The sequence below is a fragment of the Thalia democratica genome, unplaced genomic scaffold, assembly GCF_965202585.1.
Source record: "Thalia democratica unplaced genomic scaffold, ktThaDemo2.hap1.1 HAP1_SCAFFOLD_528, whole genome shotgun sequence".
In the NCBI taxonomy this organism is placed as follows: Eukaryota; Metazoa; Chordata; class Thaliacea; order Salpida; family Salpidae; genus Thalia; species Thalia democratica.
This window is the reverse complement of record NW_028139566.1, coordinates 12068-25667: the sequence shown is the minus strand read 5'-3', so window position 1 is coordinate 25667 and position 13600 is coordinate 12068. Positions and strand designations below refer to the sequence as shown.

Below are 13600 nucleotides of genomic sequence, written 5' to 3'. Positions count from 1 at the left end.
CATTGTATATAGATATTTTGTATAAAAGTGTACAGCTCCTTTAGTCTTAACATTACCTTAAATAAATTAATAAAGGTAAATATATATGAGTTTAAATTGATAAAGCCATTTTTATATAAAACGAAACATGTGAACTGTTTTTTGTGAAACTTATAAGAAGAAAAACTTTGGTAAATATGCATTAATTTTTTTTATGTGTTTATTACAGTTTAAAACATAAGTAAATTTTTATACTTTAAGAGTTTTTAAATCTGTCAAATTATTGTTTTTACCAATATAAATACCAATGCCTTTTGGTTCAAGTTATCTCTGCAGATAATTTTTTAAATAAAAATTTGTTTTCTTGTTCTATTTTCTGTATCTGTTGTCTTTTATTTTTATTAAAACTCTAAAGAGAATTAGCCCTTTATCAATTTTTTTTCAAAAGTTATTTAGAAATTCTTTAGCTTATTGTTTGTTCTAAGCATTGCTGGAAAATTACTTTAGGAAAATATTAGAAGTCTTTTTAAATAAAAATGGATAATGTTACAAATACATTTTCAACAAAAACTATCGAGGAGGTTAAGTCACTTCTTTTGAAAACAAGATCAAATAGTGAAAAGAAAAAAGAAGAGTTAAGACAGATGGTTGGAGAAAGGTGATTTGTTTCTTTTTAATTAACGATATATTTACAGCTACTGTTAGCTAGTTATTTAACAAAGTATTTTCTACTTTATATAAATACAAGGGCATACATTTTCTTGTACAACAACTTTTTTAACTACTTTTAATTAGCAGATAAGTAAGTGCTTTTGTTGTATTTTGGCATAAAAATATGGTAATCAAATAACTTCTATTTATGTTTAATTTTCATATTCAAGAAGGTATTAAACAGTATATAAGATACTTATAACTACTTTTTATAAAATAGTATGTTTTTCCTTAGATTTATTTTATTCAATTAATGTAAAAGGTAGTACATTCTTCAAATATTTTTAAAATACTTTGTTAGTATTGTATGTTTCTGTAAATGTTAAAAATATACTTAATTCTCCTTCAAATAATTTATCAAACAACCTATTTACAATTTGATAATCTTATATTTCAAAAATTTTGAAAATGCAATACAACTTTTTAAATCATGAGAATTTTAAGAAACTTACATAAGTAGACAGAAAATTTTTATTCTATCCTTAATCATTAATCAGATGAGTTTGTTTTAATTATGGTTTCCAAAAAACAGGAATCCTGGAAAAATCTGGAATTTTGAAGAGAAATCACCAGTAAACCTGGAAGTTTAATCAAATTTTACATTACAAGTTATAAAATTTAAATCTGCACAAACATCTATCATATATATAAGAGTTTTTTGTTAAAAAAAAAATAATTAAAAAACTTATTAAAAATAGCTTTACTTTACAGTATCTTTTTAATGTTTTTAACTATTTAAGACAATTTTTTACCCTAAGGTTAATTTTGTACTTAAAATAGACCCAAAAACTTTGATTTTGAAAACTTAGAAGATATTTCTCAAAAATATTTGGCACCCTGTATAATTTAAATGTGTCTGTCCTCATAATATTTTACACAGGGTTGCCACAAAGTCAGGAAAAGTCAGAAAAAACAAAAAAAATTAAAAAGTCAGCAAAATTAAGGAAAAAATGGGGGTTTTCAGAAAAGTCAGAGTCAGGAAGTTTTATATAAACATATCTTGATGAGAAAGTTTATCATCACTATAAACTTCATTCTTCTATGTTTATTACCTAAAAAAAAAGCTTTTGCAATTAATTTTTTTTAAGGGTCTAGTTGAGTTTTTGAAATAAACTTAAATCTTTCAAGCCTTTGATTATGTATTTTTGAATTAGTTTTTATTAAGGATTCAAGTCAGGCAGTTTTTTTTAGTACAATCTTGGCAACCCTGTTTACAACTTTTTACAAAACTTCAAATTAAATAAATCTCTTTTTCTACTTCAAAGCTATTTCAGCCAACTATAGTGAATTTTAATTATTCATTTGCTATCGAAATACTATAAACTGAGTAATTTGTTCACAAACAGTTGTTTATATTTGAACTTTGATTTATTAAAGTAAGCTAAAAATTTATGATTATTACAATACAATAATGTCAGCTAATAAACTTTTATCAACAGAAAAAGTAAGGTGGAACAGTAAATTCAGCTAGTGGCTTTTAATATATTTAACTTTCGGAAATATGTGCACATTAAGTTGATAAAAAAGAATACAATAGTAAATTAGATTATAGCTAACAATTAAGCGATGTACTAACTAAGTTGTAAAGTAAAATAACGTATATCATTTATACAAAAACGACTAAAGATTTGATTTATTTGTAAACGTTTCTACATCTTAGTGTGTATCTTACAGGGTTGCCACACACTCAGTGAACTCAGGGAATTTTCAAACTGTAGAGAATCTCAGGGAATTTTGGCATTTTTCTTTTAACTCAGGGAAACTCAGGGAAGTTTTGATTTTTTCTCTAAATTTCAGGGAAGTTTTTGAAAATCTCAGGGAAATTTTTTTCTAGATCTAGAATGAGGTTTAGTTAATCCAGTTTCAATATTTTGTTCAAAAGTAGTAATTTTTATTATTTAAGTGGTTATTTAGAATTTTTTTAGCCTTGCGGCTAGTTCTTCAATATTCTTAGTATTAACATTGTAGGTTTTTAAGTTTTAAATTTATATTTACTTAAGTAAAATCAAACAGTTTAGAGAAATGAAAGTTGTTGTTAACTATTCATTGAAAAGTTCTAATAAACTTTTTATTTTTTTAACCTTATGTAGTTTAAAAAACACTATGTTGTACTATTAGTTCTTATTTTTTAAATAATAAAGTTATTTGTTATTTGTTTACAACTACTTGTTTTCAGTAAAAAAAATTAAAATGAATACAGATTAGTGTTGTATTACTTTTGTTAAAAAGTGTTGAATGGGGCTTTAGCTTAAATAAGGAAGTAATATCAACTAATATGGGAGAGATGACAATAAGGTACTGAAGAATGATCAAAGATCATCTATATGCAAACAGTCTAGAACCAAGAACAGTTGAACTAAGTTCTGAATTGTTAAAATTTGTAAAATCTTTTAGGGCCCAATATTTGGCATATCTTGAGCAACAGCGCTTTGCTAAAAATGTTCCAAATAAAGGTGATGCTTTGAGCAAGTTAGGAGAACAAAAAAGTAAACTTACAAAGCAACTCAAATGTTTGAATGAAGACTATGACAAATATACTGCAGATGCCAACAAACAGTCTGATTTAGAAGCAATGAAAGAATTATTAGCAAGAGGAATAGCTGCTAAGGACAACGCAAATAAACTTTAAAATAAAATTAAAACTATTGATTTAGAAATTGCATACTTAAAAAAACAGTATTAAGATTTTTATTAGGTAATGTGAAATTGTTTTAAAATCAAAATTATGTTTTCAGTTATTTAAAATAGATTGTGTATGAACATCTAAAAGACATAAAAAAAAATTTAATTTTAGATTATTTTGTATCAGTCGTTAGGTATTAAGTTGTACTTTGATATGAGATATTTCTTTAGCTATTTCTTTAAACTTTCTTTTTGCAGGTTTTTTACAATAATGTTAAGCTTTTAAGTTTTATTTACTGCATTCAGAACAGTTGCTAGGAAAGACATACAAGTCATAATGAAGTTATTATGTATGCATTTAAGTGAGTTCTTCATGTGAAATTATTATTATAGTATAATTAAATTTTGTCAATTAAAATGTCAAACAAATTAAACTTTATTCTTTTATGTAGAAAGTTAACTAACAAGTTTACACAAAGTTGTGCAAAAATTTAGTTTTTAATTTTTAATTGGTTTAAACCTTTTAAAATTGAGTTTTTGAAAACAGTTTTTTTTTCATAAATTTAATGCAGAAGCATACACATACAACCTTCCTTTTATTATTAAAGAAGAAAAATGAGAATGAGGTATTAATACTTGTGTTAGAAGAGAAATTTTTTTTTTAAGATTTGAAAAATACTCAGGGAAACTCAGGGAAATTTAAGGTTACTCAGGGAAATTTTTGGTCACTCAGGGAAGATTTTTTGGCTCAAAGAGTGGCAACCCTGATTTAAGTAATATTAACACTACTCATTTTTGTTTTTGTGCACAGTAAACTAATTTCTAAGCATACTTTGAGAAGTATTGGCGTAAACCACAAGACACAAACTAGTAACAAATTTCTATTTGTGTTCGGTCTTTACTCATTAATAAAGCAGCTATCATTTTCTAAGAAGCCCTTTTAATTTATAGGTATTGCATGTATTTCAAACTAACCCTAAAAAGTAACACAACATACTTGTTATCCAACACAGGATATCTTTTGAAAATTTAAGTACAAATCCTGACACAACTATAATCTAATAATGTTTTATTTTAATCATTATTAATTGTAATTTTTTTTTATAGATACAGAGATATTATTGAGGCTGCAGATACAATAAACTGTATGAAAAAATCTTGCAGTATGACATCACAGTATATCACTAAAATACAACAGTTTCATGAAAACAATAAAGCTAAAAGAAAATCTATGGCTGCTCAAACAAAACAAATGCAAGAAAAACAAGATTTTGCCAGGTAGTTTAAAAATATATTGGTTTCGAAAAATTTATAATGTGTAAATTTACTAAAAAATTAAGTCAAAATCTTCCATAAAAATATATTTAAAAAGTATTTATTTCAGTATAGTCATACTCATTCTATGTAAAATTATTATTGATTTAGTTATAGATAAGGGACATAATGACTTGAATGATGATTTGTAAAAAGAGCTGACTAAAAAACTTTTATATGTTATTTAATCAATCATTTTATAAAATGTTGTTAATATAAAACATCTTTTATTTACGAAATATTTTTAAATTATAGTTGATACGCTGTATTTTAAACTACATTTTGAACAATATTTATAACTAAGTTTTAATATTGTTTTCTAAATATATTGGTTTAGCTTAAAACCTTGTTTTCAAACACTAATGAAGTTACTGAATATTTTTTATACCCAACTTCATGTCAATTCTGTTTTACTTACTTATTAACTTTCGTTGTAGTTCAAGTCAGTGTAAATCTTAGTAAAGAAGATATTCAATGTCACATCCGTTTTTTTTTAATTTCTTTATACAGTGTTTTTTCAACAATAGTATATATATGTTTTCAAGTTGATTTTTGTGTAGTTTTAATATATCTTGATGTAGTAAGTGAAGTAAGTGATTCTCTCACATTTTTTGCTATTTTAAAGTTTACAAACTAAAGCACAATATTTTTTACATAAAATTCAATACTCCCTAATATTTCAGCTCCTTTTTTTCGTTAATTTATTTATAGGTGTTTGTATTTACTATGGTAAATCTGTTTCACTTCATTATTTATAAGTAAAAGTAAGAAAATAAATTCAAGTACGTAGAACATATACTATTGGTAACTAATCTAATATTTATATGTCGTAAGTAGTTTTTTTTTATTATAATTTTTTTGCTAATTTTTACATAAGCTATAAGTAGAGAAGTTGGTGGGTCTTACTCGTTTTTTATGTCTTAACTGTTTTCAAAAATTGTTTAGATTTAACTATGTATATGAACAGTTTTTATACTATCAAAATCCACCCACGTTCAAAATCCACCCGATATTTTTTTCTCTGTTTATTAACTTATTTTGTATATTTTTTGCAATTTTTTATTTATTTTCACTATCACTGTTACTCCTAACCCTCGATCAGTAAGCGGTTCTCGAATTTTACTGATTGCAAATGGATTTTGAACGTGTCCCGAATAGTTTGTCTGCTATATGATGATATTTTGTCACAGACTTTTGTTTTTTTTTTACCTTACACTCCTATGATAATAAAAAGATATTATAAAATCAATTTTAGTACCATTGTTTTTTATGATTATTGTTTGAAAATAATGTTTTGCTCAAAAATTAGTTCCTCAGTGCTATAAAATTATTAATTTTCTGTTGTTACGAAGTACAGATCTTTATTTGTCTGCTAAAAATCAATTTTATAGTATTATAATATTATTATGATAGTAAAAGCTTACTTTTTTAATAAGTTAGTTTTAAATACTTGTTATAAAAGTTTAAATAAAGTATTTATTTAAAATAACTCCTGATTTGATTTCCAAACTAATATAAAATGTTTTAGCAATTTTTTTGTTTCATGTTTAAAATTTTTTTAAATCAATAGCATAGTTTTCTTAAATTTTAAAATTGTTGCAACGTTTTACATTGAGTTTTTTCTCGTTTGTTTTCACTTTTACTAGTATTTTATAAATTATAGTTATTAAGTTTTTTCAAATATTTTCTTAGTTTCCTGTATATTGTATTAATTAAAATAAAATATTTTTAGAATTTAACCTTTTAATCATACAAACTAGGCTCAAGTTGTAAATTAAATTTTAGTATGATTTTTTCTATCTTAATTTGTACTAGTTCTTTATTGTGTTAGTTAGAGGGTAGTTGGTAACTTTCAAAATTAACAATTTACTTAAAATCTATTTTATCCAGATTTTTTGCAAAAAAGTTTTTTGTCAAACAGATTATTGTAAATAGATTATTTTATTGGTTTTATTTATTTATGGAAATACAATACACTAAATATATATTTTTTAAAGCAAAATTATAATGAATTAATTGAAATTAAGTTTAAAACGTGGCCCGCGGGCCAAAGCTTGCCAACTCTTGAATCATGTTTTAAATGTTATTTAAATAAAATTAGAAAGTCCGGTTAATACCTTTAGTAAAAATATAGTTTGGCAATCATGAAAATAATCATAAAAATTTAAGGCAAAATTTTCTAACTAGTTATCTTTCTTTATATAACTATTTTCTTATTTATTAAAACGGTTTTTATTTTCAGTAAATTTTCTGAAATTTTTAGTTTCAACCTTAACTTGACATCTTAACCTTAAACATTTTAGAACAATGTTTTTGTCTTTTTAGTACTTGATAATACTTCATGTGTGATTTTTTATTTTCTTATATTTACTTACAAACTATTTTTTTCCTTTCTATTTAACTTAATGGTTCATTAAAGATCAAATAATTTATCAAAAATTCTAGAAATATTTTTAAGACTTATTATTCCTTCTAGTCAAATATAGTTTATTTGTGAATTACTTTGATATTCTACTACAGAAGTAAAGACACAATAGAGTTATTTCAATTAATAATAAATATTATAAATAATTAAATTTTTTACTACTCAGTCGTTTACTCTTAAGACTTTTTAGGCAACTATTTTATCTATTCATTTAAACTATGTTAGGAGTGATTTTTTTTTTGCTGACTAATTGAACGTTTTACAACTCTGGTTCTCACTTTTAAGCTATCTTACTAAGTCTTTGTGTGTGCTTTTTATAGCTATTTAGTCTTTGACACGTTAAACTTCTTCCAGGTATCTGAAAACGGCTTCCGAGATAAAGGTGTTGACGGAAATCCCGGAAAAGATTTGGTTGCAAGTTGAGCTGGGCAACATGACCACCGCGTCTCTCCTGTACTTAAAAGTGAATTTTAGTTATATAATTTAACATTTTAACTTTGATATTTTTCAAAGAAAACTCACTGTTTAATTGTAAAATTTGTAAAAAATAAAATTATTATTATAGCAAGAGCATGCCGTAACTTTTAATTTTTAATGAGAATAAATAAATTGGCATAGAAAATAGTTATTTAATATAGATTAACTTCAACTTGTGTATTTTTAAAATTTCACAATTTTAGAAACAATCAACTATGCTCAAGTTTTTCGTTTGCTTTTATTAAACTATTTTTAATTACTATTTTATAAAGACGTTTGGTAAATAAATCAAACTTGTTTTTTTTTCATTTATAACAGCTCAACTAAGAACTGAATAACTTATTGCTGCTTATATTAAGTCGAATTAGACATAACCATACATTTTCTACCAAAAACAACCTGCAACTTTAACCTCACTTCGCAGGGCTCCTTCATCACCAAGAACTTGATGCTTGGCACCGGATACTCGAGCCCGATACTCAAGTGGTTCCCCATGCTCGGCCAGCAGGTGCAGGCCTTCAAAAACCTGAGGAGCGCCATCGTCAGGAAGTGCCGCTCGCGGCTGAGCCAGTTCAAGATAAGTTCGGCGTGCGTGGCCGACTCCGTCTGCTCCATCCTGATGCTCGACAAGTGCTCCCTCGAAAGCGTCCTTCGCGCGCTGCTCGACTCGAGGAAGGAGATGCTCGGGACGGTGCTGCAGGGCGACCGGAGGGGATCCACCGTCAGCACGACCGCCCTCATCACCGAAAGCGTCGACTGCCTGCTGCGGACCGTCACGCACGTCCACGAGATGTTCAGCGACGAGAAGAGCGGCTGTTACGTCACTGAGGTTTTGCGCGAGCGCCTGGACGGTCGTTCGGGCGAAACCGAGGGTATGAAGTTGGAAGAAAAGGGTCTCGGAAGCGATCAGGTCAAACAAGTTTGCCAGTCGTGGCTGTCGGACTGCCAGGAGATTCTGGCGAGTGGCCTCGCCAAGCTTTTGGATTTCGTCACCACGACGAAGGACCTCTCCGTGATCAGGGAGGCGGTGACAAAAATGCTGATGGCCCAGATAACGGACCCAAAAAGCGAAGACGACCTCTTCATCGACGACGACGCCGATGACGTCAGCAGGTGGGACTCGCTCTGCCTCGGCGTTTTCGGCCGCGGCGTCGACCTGTGGAAGGAGATCCTGCAAGGATTGTTCGTGCGCAAAGTCACGCAGATCGTCGACGGCACCTTCGAGCGGCTGCTGCGGGAAACCGAGAGCCTGACGAAGATGAAGGCTGATGACGTAACGAGCAACGTCGACCTGAACGGGCACCTGTGGGAGGAGCACGGCGATGACGTCACTACGGAAATGGCGTGGAAGCACTGGCAGACGAGGCAGAAGGAAAACAACTTGCTGAGCATGGGCGGCGGCCTGACGCTGAAAAGCATGGGGGTAACACCCAAGATAAAACAGGCGTGCCTCCGCACCAACGGCGCCGTGCTAAAGCTGCTGGACGAGGTTTCGGCGTACTGCAGGGCGGAAAACGGCAAAGCGAGCCTGCAGTCTCCCGACGAAGCCAAAGCGGTTTATGAAGCGCTGCGAAACGCCAGCGACAATTTTTCCCAGCTTTTGCTAAAGTCGCTGTCCGAACAAATTGAGCACTTGAGTTCGTTGACCGATGATAACAGTAAAGTTTTGACTCACTCGCTGTTCCTAAACTTTTTTTGCAAGCACTTTTTGAAACTGTGCACCGGATTTCAAAAGTGCTTTTTTAAAACGACAGATACTTTGTATAATGCTAAAAGGAACAGGTATGCCAACCGTAAAAAAGAAACGACAGAAAAAGAAGAATCTGAAGAGAAAAAGTGGGCGGTCGTAACTCAAAACTTCAACAGCAAAGCGAGCGAGTTTATGGAAATTTGGAAGAACGAACTGCTGGATGACGTGACTAAAAGTTTTGGCGCGAAAATTGAAAGCTCGGCCGAGCAGTTCGACTTTTGCAGGTGGTGCTCGACGTGGGAAAGGGTGGGAATAACGGAAGAGAGCGAGGAGGGCGAGACGGTCGAGTCGGCCATCCACATCCCGCTGTCTTCCTCTTTGCACGTGCAAACGCTGTTCTTCGAAGTGAACCACAAGCTGCAGAAGTTCGGAGGCCACTCCATCGGCGACGTGGCGCTGGAAAAAATATGCGACGACGCCTTCCGCAGGTACAAAGCGACTTACAGCGCCGCGTTGAAGAAAATCGAATCGAGCAGCGTCAAAGTTTCGCAAACGTGGGCCCTGCAAACTCTTTTCGACGTCAAGTACATTGACAAAATGATGAACCGACACCCGAGCAGGGAAGACTGCGCCGAAATAACCGGCTGGCTCGACAACTTTATAGACCCGTTCGACTTGGAGCTCTTCACGCCGTACTTGAACCAGAACGTCGGCAAGTACGCTTCACAGACGTGCACGATGTACGGACTGCTCGCAGTCAAAACGTCGCCGCTGAAATCTTCGACCAAATCGGCGCACAACGTGATGCCTGTTGTGCCCGACTGCGGCAGGTTTGTTGAACAGCACTATTTTTAAAAGTAATTTTTAAAGTATAGTGACTATAGTGTGTACTATGTATTTTTTAACTCTGAACATCCAAAGTATAGCTGATGTTACTAAATTTTTTGTTTTGGTTTAACTTTTCCGTGCAAACTCCAGGTTCTCAGTTCTGCCGATCGACGCTTTCTCCACGCAGTTCACGCCGAGCAGCAAGCACGCCAACTACTCGGACGCCCTCCAGCAGCTGGCATCCGCCCAATCCTCCTCCAAATCCTCGTCTTTCGTGTCCAAGATGGGAGACGCCATCAGCTCCTCGTGGATCAGTATGTCTTCTTCTTTTATCGAAGATTGAGTTTTATTTGTTTAGTAAATTTTTACTCCTAATACTTTTTATTTATTTGCTTATATCCTCTTATAGAATTGCTTTTACTTTTTTTTTAATCTCTGTATTTTTGTTGTAACTATCCAGTTTACTTTTCTATTCACATTTTTTACTGTATCATTTTAAACATTTTTTGTTTTTTTAAATGTATTTCTTAGTCTCGAAAAAAGCAGACTTATTTTAAAAATATTTTTGTGGTGCAATTTAACAGTTTCAAAACGTTATAGTAGTAAATCCTGCCATCAAAAAAGTTAACAATTTTGTTTAGCATTTACTCCTGAATTAATAATACATAGTTTAAGATATTTTAAACAGACTTTATACACTATTCAAAACAAGGGTTTTAATTACTTTAAGTTAGACTAGAATTTAAGAACTTAAGCATATTTTTTACACGTTTAAACTCACTGTAATAAGATTTAACTTAGTTACTCTTATAATTTAGTTCTTAACATTTTATATTTTAAAAAAATGTTATGAATTTGTATTTATTTTTGTAGTATAAAAACTTTATCTGTTAACTTTGCATAATAAAAGCATTAGTAAGAGTTCGTTAGATGGAGTTATTTTTAGTTCAACTATACTAGTTAACAAAAAGTAGTAACATACTAAATGCAGTTTGTGGTAATTTTTATTCTAAAATAAGTTATGAAATTAAGTTTTAAATGAAATTTTGGATAGTTATGAAGTTTTTTTTACATGGATTAATTTATAATGATAATATTTTATCTTAAAGTTTATTTTAGTTGATTTCAGCATTTTATGTATAGATCTGTTTTTTGAAGTACAGTACTATCTCATTTAAAATTGTTTTTACCAGAAGAAAAATAAAACGATTACTATTTTTACAATTAAACTAAAGTTTTGTTCTTGTATACCTACGTTTAACAAGATTTTTCCTAAGTAGGTTATCCTAATAGTTCAGTAAGTTAAAATCAATCACTAAATAATGTAGTTTTATACTAATAGAAATATATGGGTGATTATTTTAATAATTAAAATTATATTTAGCTTACTACTCAAGTTTTTTTTCCCCTTGAGGTAAAGTTGAGATTAGGAATGTTTTTATTTTTAAAGCGCAAAAAGCAGTAACTAATTTATTAGAAAAATCCTAATTTTTTTTTTTAAATTGCTTGTTATGTTATCTAACAACTTCAAGAATTTTGATGTTATTTGTATATTAATGTGCAGTTTTGTGATAAGAAAAACAGTAGTTTCCATAGCTAAATAAGATAACACACTTATAGGCTATTAATGTTGAACAAATAGACTAACATTTGTCATATCTCAACTCAGACAAACAATAAAATGTTTGATCGACTTTAAACCATGCATAAGACTAATTTAGAAAAGTAAATAAAAACAAATTTCAGACCAAAAATTACTTTGAGTATCAAAGTTATAGCTTTTCCAAAACTATAGTTTTTAAGTTAAGTATGTATTTGTTTTTATTTCTTAAATTTCGGAAGTACACTATTGGTTTAGAATAAAAGTAAAAGATTATTACACCTGCTGTTATAAAAGTGCTGTTAGAAATAGTAATTAGTTTTTAAAGACAATTTCATGGTTGCCACATGGTCAGGAAAAATAAAAACCAAAGTCAGGAAAAAATGTGGGGTTTTCAAAAAAAGTCAGGAAATTTGATAAAATAAAAAAAAAAAGTCAGATTTGTCAGTTTAAATTTACAAATTTCCTTATTTTCCAAAGCCTTCAAATGGTAAAAGTTAATTAAAAATGCTTTAAAGTTTGAAAATTTTTTCCTAGAAACTTACAGAATTGTTTAGTTTCCAATGCCTTCATCTAATATAAATTAATAAAATATCCTTTATAAAACTGCAAAATTCTTCTACTAACATATTGAACAAGTACCCAACTTGAAAAAGCAGATTTTGTAAGCTTTTTAGTATCGATGATCTGTAGCAAGGACACTTCCATAGTGAAGCTGTGATATATACACAAAAGTTTAAATGCAAGTGGTGTTCATGTAACTCTGTCAAATATGAGAAAAAAAAAGCACTCACTGTACATATGAATGGAGCTGTACATAGAAATAAAAGGCCAGGAGTTCACCGAATCCAATAATGTTTCTATAATGCTGGATCAAGCTCCAATGGGATAAGTGGTGAGAGAAGCAAGTTGTGAGAGCAGTGGTGTAAGCCCATCAATAGGTTTTGTAAGTAAGTCACAACCACCAAAATTTTTTAAGCATTACACACTGTCAAGCACAATTACTCAGCCAGTTCGTGTAACAAACTGGCGGAGCAGAACAAAAAAATGTTTCCTGACAGTGCAATAGCACAGTCATGTCAGATGGCCAGAACAAAATTATTATACATGGTAAATTTTGGCTTTGGACCACATTTCGAAAACATCTTGCTAGAATAATAATGGAAAAACTGTGTTTATAAGGTAATGATAAAGTATTTTGCTGATAGAGCTGTTTATTGCAAATACATCAATCATACACAGATGGTTCAAGTGATGTAATGGAAGTTTGATGATTGAATTCGGAAAAAAAAAAACTGTTGTTTTAACCTATATCAAAATAAGATTATAAGCTACATATAGTTTTAAGTATTAGATTATGTGTTTTAGAATAAGTTTAAATAAATAGTTTAATTTAGAAAAGTCAGAAACGTTTTGGTAAAAAGTCAGAAATTTTTCTCAGCTTGATCTGTGGCAACCATGCAATTTACAGGTGCCATTTTTATAAATTATTTTATATTATAGTTGATGCTTGCAAAAGATTAGTGCGGAAATTTTCTTAAAACAAGTTGTATGTTTTAAAAAATTAGTATTTATAGTACAGCTGTAAATAATTTTTTGTAACAACACTTTTTGAATTACATAAATATAATGAGTGCTTTAAGTAGAAGATTTTTTATTTTGCTTACATATTAAAATATAAAGTACATATTGTAATACAGTTTAACGCTAACATAAAACTTTTAACAAAAGTTTAGGACATTATTCTTAAACTAACTTTGCTTAAAAAAAAAATCTCTTAAATTTAAAAATATGTTAATGTGTTGTAAAATACTACCCATAAAGCTATCAAGTTTGTGTAAAAGTTCTGTTCCTGATTTTAAGATTTAATAATAAAAATTAACAAAAGTTTTTTGTTTGTTAAGATAGTGAACTGTAATGTCTAATTATTTTAAAGACCAGGATCATGTTTAGA

General features: G+C 29.8%; 1 protein-coding gene across 1 annotated transcript; it reads left to right on the top strand.

Moving 5' to 3' along the window:
• Positions 1-515: 515 nt before the first annotated feature.
• On the top strand, positions 516-10576 carry LOC145846590 (conserved oligomeric Golgi complex subunit 1-like). The gene is made up of 5 exons (XM_082953282.1): positions 516-637; positions 4420-4590; positions 7406-7514; positions 7953-10048; positions 10197-10576. The coding sequence occupies exons 1-5, from the start codon at positions 516-518 to the stop codon at positions 10387-10389; spliced, it is 2691 nt and encodes an 896-aa protein (XP_082809408.1). The 3' UTR covers positions 10390-10576.
• The last annotated feature ends 3024 nt before the right edge of the window (positions 10577-13600 follow it).